At 36.1% G+C, this 6436-nt stretch overlaps 1 protein-coding gene across 1 annotated transcript; it reads right to left on the bottom strand.

Moving 5' to 3' along the window:
* Positions 1–300: 300 nt before the first annotated feature.
* PRORP2 (proteinaceous RNase P 2) lies at positions 301–5906 on the bottom strand. Its single transcript, XM_086425268.1, has 6 exons — positions 4789–5906; positions 3353–3454; positions 3063–3238; positions 2783–2903; positions 1607–1675; positions 301–759 (listed from the first exon to the last, which is right to left on the bottom strand). Exons 1-6 carry the CDS (start codon positions 5725–5727, stop codon positions 448–450), a joined length of 1719 nt encoding a protein of 572 aa, XP_086281394.1. The 5' UTR covers positions 5728–5906; the 3' UTR covers positions 301–447.
* Positions 5907–6436: the final 530 nt, after the last annotated feature.

Below are 6436 nucleotides of genomic sequence, written 5' to 3'. Positions count from 1 at the left end.
GTCTGACCCAACCATTGATCAACCAAAAAATGTCAATTTCTTTTTTTTTTTCCCAAGATTCAAGTGAAATTGTAGAGGCTCTTTTGAACAAGAGTATCCTTGTTACTAGCTTTCTAGCAAAGCTAACTAATAATCTACTTCCTTCTCTTCCATGTAAAATATTTATTTTGAGTTTCATCGAGAAACTTCAGATTCTGCTTTTTTATTCATCAAAATAGACATTAATGTCTCATAGTACCCATACATTATCAAAAGAGAGTAATTGATAAGTTAATGATCCAATTGATATGTACCCAAAAATATTTTAACTTTAAAATTTCAATAGATATAGGGATCGACCAATGTTTGATCGAAAACCAGTCATATTTGTTCAAACAATGAAAAACACAAATTACTTAAGTCATACATGACCAGGTAAAAAATCCAATGAGACCAACATTAAGGGTGTCACTTGGACGAAGATTGAGATCTGTCTTTTCTTTTACCTGTCACAGCTGTGGTTTTATTATTATTGGTATAATGGGATGAGTTTGGGACGTCGTGCAAACCATTCTCTCTCGCAACATTATCTGTTTTACACAAATTAGAGGAAACCTGACAGGATTTGAGGGGCTGATCAAGCTCGGGAGTGTTGAAGTTCATTGAAACTGCATCAGAATGTTCTGAAGAATTTAACCTGGAAATGCAAAGCCAAGTTCTTGATGCCTCGTCACTGCATTCACCTTCTATAGGTACATGCCATGATCCTTTTTCTGATTCCTGAAAACACAGTAGATTTGAAGAGTATTTTCAAACAATCCACAAGAACTCATCTGATAATACCCATATAAAGCCAACCTACTATTAGGAGATAACCTATGCTAAAGAAATACGAAGAAAAAAAAATAAAAAAAATATTGATGACAGATACGGAGATTTTTTTACTTAGACGGTACCTAAAGAGTTAATTTGGTGGGTATTTGTAACGAAGGGGTTTCGAATGAAGATATTGACATAAATTAGCGGCATGTATGAGAAGGATTGTGACTAATTTGAGAGCAAATAGACATGTGACAATAAATTCGTAGTTATGACTGGTTTAAATCAAGGATCTGCTTTGAGTCCATATTTATTTGCTCGGGTTATAGATGAAGTAACTCTTCATATTCAATAGTGTGCACCTTGGTGCATGTTGTTTGTAAACGATGTAATATTAGTTGAAGAAAATAGAGAGGGAAGTCAACATAAAACTAGAATTATAGAGAGATGTGTCGAGTACTAGGGCTTAGAATAAGTAGAACCAAGACCAATACTTGGAGTGTAAATTTAACATTGACACCAGGAAGAGGCATGTCCAATAAAAATTGATGATCGAGAAATACCCCAAAACGATCACTTTCATTATCTTGGGTGTATTATACATAGGATGGAGAAATAGAGGAAAATGCTGTCCATAAGAGTAGATATGGATGGATGAAGTGTAGGTGTGCTTCCGAGGAACGGTAACATATCTTTGTTACAAGGCACAGAGCATAGATGCTTTATTAACCAAATGAAATAGAAATGTCATTTTAGGGAACAGCATCATACCAGGTATGTTATCCAAAGAGCGAAATTAGAATTTTACCTGAATGACTAAAGAATATGATGGTGGCATCTGAAGTCTCAAATTACATTTCAGGAAAGTAAATCGAACCTGTAAAACAGATGGCAACAAAAGTTCATTGAGAAATGAAAAGCCATGCAACATAGATAAGAAATCAGAACCAATGTCAGAAACAAATAGAAATCATTTGAAGCGATGTTTGCAGGCAATCCACAATGAATGTGTTCATATCATCACAAGATAACAGAAATTAGATAATTACTTTCGATAAATACTAATCTGTAAAATCCTAAGTTGTGTGAAAACATAATCACATGAACTGAAATGAAATAGAAGTAGCCTGTGTGCAAAGAACTGAAACTATAATAATAATAATTTTCAAACCGATAGTCATGGTAGACCAAACTTCTGTCAGCCTTGAGAGGAAATCAGGTCCAAAACTTAGTGCATTTTCATTCTAGTCATGCTTTTATTATAAGCATACAAATTTTATCAAAAAGAAAGAAGAGAAAAGAAGTTGAGCAGACCTACCAAGAACAAGAAACTAAAAAAAAATGCCCTTGCTCTCTCTTTAAAATCATATCCCATCAAAACAAAAAATCTTCAAAGAAGACACCCTTGAATTCCTTGAACAATTTGCTCCAAAAGAAAATGAGATCAAGAATGTTATTGATGACATCCTGATGGGAATGAGCCTTCCCATCAAAATTATGTTTTCACCTCTTCTTTTGGGAAAAGATAATTGCCACTTTACATCAATATTAATTCATAAAATATAGGTTGTACAAGAGCATAATTAGACAAAATAAAATAGATAAAATAATTGGATTCCTACAGAACCAGAAAAATAAAGAAGATAATAATACCAACATTTTGTCCAATATGGGTTAGAAGTTTCTGAATGGGGCTGATTTTTTGTGAGGTTGATCGCCTCCATCAAAAGTGGTTTACAAATTAACGGTAAAAATTGATGGTCCACGATTCCTCAATGACAAGAATAGTTCCAAAAGATTTCATCACGATATGCAAAAAAGTCATAACTCAACATGCCTATTAACCATAGTAACCATAGGCTAAAGCATTACAACATACTGACATTAAGAGAGAGAACTGAAAACTGCAACAATTCAAATGAATGGATGTGCAACTCCTACTAAACCATAAACATACCGAAGTAAGGTTTTAAATAGTACATACTTGATGCCGCTCTTTCCACTTGAGAAAGAATTTGTTGCCTAAGAGTTCAAAAATGTGATCTCGCATTTCATCATTTGTCACAAGCAAACACTTAAGTTTGACAGCAGCATAGAGCCAATACCTGAATTATAGATAAATACTATTAGATTCCAAAATTTAACAAGAGGAATTCATCAAAATATTGCTAAGAATAAAACAAAGAACTATAAAAGGAGAGAGACCACAAATTAAGATTTCCCAATACTTAAAAAAGAATCTCATGAGAAAAGGAGATACATACCAGTCATCATTTGATCCATTTGGTGTTGTGTACAATGCACCACGAGTTCTCCACTCCTCAAGTAGCTTTCGATTGGAAGGATTATCCATAAGTGATCGAACACGTTTATTGTGCAGGATAACGAGTGGCCATTTCTTTTGGCTTCTCTCATACAGTTCTTTCACAACAGAATCCAGCTGCTCTATTGCAATTTTGAGACAAACCCATAAATTTTACAAAACAGCTGTTTTAGCATCAAAAGACTAAATGGGAAAAAAGAGAAAACAAACCATCAACTACAGATGTACAACCTGAGAAATGCTAAATCCACCATCTGCAAAGTTCTGTTGGTAAAGTCCAATATTTGCTCCATCCACCATTGCTTCATATTCGGCATGGTTATCAAGCCATTCCTAGAAAAGGAGTATTTACAACATTCATAACATCATATATGCCTCCCCTTTTTTTTTTCTTTTCTCTCTTTTGATAAATATCATATATGCCCTAAGGTCAAGAGAAACATCATTGTGTTTGTTGGAAATCCCTTTTCTGGAATGAATGAGAACAAACACTATATGGCACTTTTTTATCATGGTATCCCAGTCCTAGGTTATATTAAAGAATACAAATACCAACTACACAGTAAGTTTTCTGGGCTTCAACCCATAGTTCAGTTGGTTTGACTCATTGCAAAACAACTTTGAGGTCGTGGGTTCTAGTCCAGATTACCCATAAAAAATGTACACCGTAAGTTTTGACTTGAATCAGCAAAATTCAGAGAATTCTATCAGTGAATCTAATAACAAAGTTGAGAACTATAGCTCCAAGAAGATCACGGTAAGACTTTACAAAAACTGCCTCAATATAAATCTAAGCTTTAGAAAAGTTGGTAGGCTCAAGTACCAATTCACTACACTCAGTCAAAGTGGAAAAAAAGAAAAATGTATTAACCTGACTCAAATCGACAGTTTCCCAAACTTGAACGTATATTTCCTTGCAGTAAGCAATGAAGGGGGGGAAAAGTATGTAAAAGTTTATGTCTGAAGTTACTTGTCAGAAAAGGCACCAAATGCTTAATGGATTCTCGAAAGAAAAACTCCAAAGCTATTAACGGGAGGAAAAATTATATCCATGAGTCCTTGTACGGATATATAATTCTGTTATTGAGTTAACTTAAAGGGTCAGGCTCCGGTGACTCGTGAAGAATGACACGTGGGTGAGAGTGCAAGATAACACAAATCTCAAGGATACTTATTTTGAGGATAAATCTCAACTATTGCATTTTATTTTGACATGGTTGGGATCATGTGCTTTTGTCCACGAGTCATTCTTCATGGGTCAATGGATCCCAACCCTAACTTAAATTATTGGAATTAGAAAAAGAAAAGTGAAAATAGTACCAAGTAGAACAGGATGATATCCTTATATCCATGTATTAAGGGGAGTAAATGACTCTGTGGGCTGAAAATCACAAATTTTAGTTACTCATCCTTATATGTGGGGTCAAGACTTCATGAAAATCTTGGAGTTGTACAGTCAGGAATTAGTGATCAAAAAACAAAAAAGAGAATTAAACCAAAATTAAAAAGATAATAAAAAGAAAATGAGATTGGCCAATGTCAAACCTTTTTTTTTCTGAGTCTCAATTGTTTTAAAGTTTGAATATTTACATTTGAAAGCTGCCCTAATAATTAAAATGTAAATATTAGGTATCTTAAATTAAACAAAGACAATAAGAAATCCTCACCTGAAAAACCCTGAAGTTTGATTTGACTTCCCTTTCCATTGCCAACGAAGCTATCGATTCAGCAAATTTTTCAGTCTCCACCCGATCAATATCGACGCAAACCAAATGCTCACCACACGAGCAACAACACCCTTCTGAACTAATATTCGACTTGCAAACAACCCATTTCCCACTCCCCAACCATCCCTCCCCATGCCAACCTCCCCCATTCTTCAAAATTGCATCTTTAACTCGACTTTCATCCCATTTCGAATTACCGACCTTTGAAGCAAATCTACTACCAAACCAACCCTCCACTATTTCTGCAGTTGAGTTACTCACACATCTCACACAGTTTCTAAGTTTCTGCAAGTATGAATAAACCTTCTCTTCTATACCAGCTTCAGCACTCACCTTCAATAACGCAGCCAATTCGGGTTCCTCGAGATGAACACCCATCGAAATCATGTGTTCTTCAACAGAATAAGCCTTCTCAGCTTCTAATTTTCGACAAAAAGCAAATAATGGCGGGTCATACGATCTCAATCTCGGAAAAATTTTATATTTTTCCATGTTTTTCACCAATTCGAAAGCAAAATCACCGTCACCTTTAGCCGAAGCAAGTCTCGCCACAGCTGTAATAGTTGCTTCAGTTGGGTTGATTTTGCTAGCTAACATTCGATCGAAAATCAAAAAACCCTTCTCAATAGCAGATTCTTTAGATGAATCTAAGGTTTCTGAGGAAGAATTGGTAAGAGAATTCGAGCAAAGGTAGATAAGAGTATTGAAATGGTGGTGATTTAAATGGAGATTCTGCGAAACTGCGGTTTCGTAGAGGGAGAGAGCACCAGAGAGATCATTGTTCTTCGAACAGGTACCGAGATCGAACATGAATTGGACTTCTGGGGTTTGTTTTTTCTTCTTTTTCTTCAATTGGTTTGTCTGATTTGCAATCTCCATGGCTAGGTTTTAGGATAATCGGAGGCTTTAGATTTGAAACGAAAATTGTTTCAAAATCATAAATTCGCTTTGGATGAACTGGAGAATAAATCATTCAAACCCTAATTTTACAGTTGTTATTCTGGTCATCTGCTGTGGAGGAGCTTGAAACTGAAACCCTAGAACACAAAACCCTACGGATCCCCAAGTAGTCGGGTTCCCAACTAAAACCCGACCCAAAACCCAGAACTAAAACAATGATATGGAAGTTGTCCTTAGCTCCAATTTTTACAGAGTTGCTATTGGCGCCCCAACTTTTACTTATTACCTTATTCAGTCCCTAGAGTGACAAATCAGTCAAGTGTGGGAAATGGTTTCTACCATTTCATTACAGCGCCCCGGCCCGAACCTGACGGAACGGAATGTGACCTAAGAAGCACCTTAGAGAAAAGTAGCATGAGGCCCCTCACCTCAGGGAGGAAAGTGTGAGTGACTCCACTCCGCGGATTGCTTCCCATGCATGCAGAAGAAGTCGAAGAGTGGGATCTCATTGATCTTATTGACTTAGCGCGCATAGTTTGGGTAATGAGTAAACTTCTTGGTTTGGACATTGTAGGGAATGTTGGCGTACCCATTAGCTCCAGAAGGAGAAGACGTGCCTTCTATATCCCACCTGTTGGCAGTCTTTTTTCCGGCCCGAACCAACAGAGATGCTATGGACATGCTTCTC

The sequence above is a fragment of the Akebia trifoliata genome, chromosome 15 (assembly GCF_017979445.1).
Source record: "Akebia trifoliata isolate Shusen 1 chromosome 15, ASM1797944v1, whole genome shotgun sequence".
Lineage (NCBI taxonomy): Eukaryota > Viridiplantae > Streptophyta > Magnoliopsida > Ranunculales > Lardizabalaceae > Akebia > Akebia trifoliata.
This window is presented reverse-complemented; position numbering and strand designations above follow the sequence as displayed.

Bases quoted from the DNA above. Each gene is read 5' to 3' on its own strand.
- PRORP2 (XM_086425268.1), bottom strand. From the start codon at position 5,727: ATGGAGATTGCAAATCAGACAAACCAATTGAAGAAAAAGAAGAAAAAA. The intron at 3,239-3,352 runs GTTGTACATCTG...GCAATAGAGCAG, and splicing joins GTGGATTTAGCATTTCTCAG to CTGGATTCTGTTGTGAAAGA. The intron at 2,904-3,062 runs GTATGTATCTCC...TCTATAATTCAG, and splicing joins AATGGATCAAATGATGACTG to GTATTGGCTCTATGCTGCTG.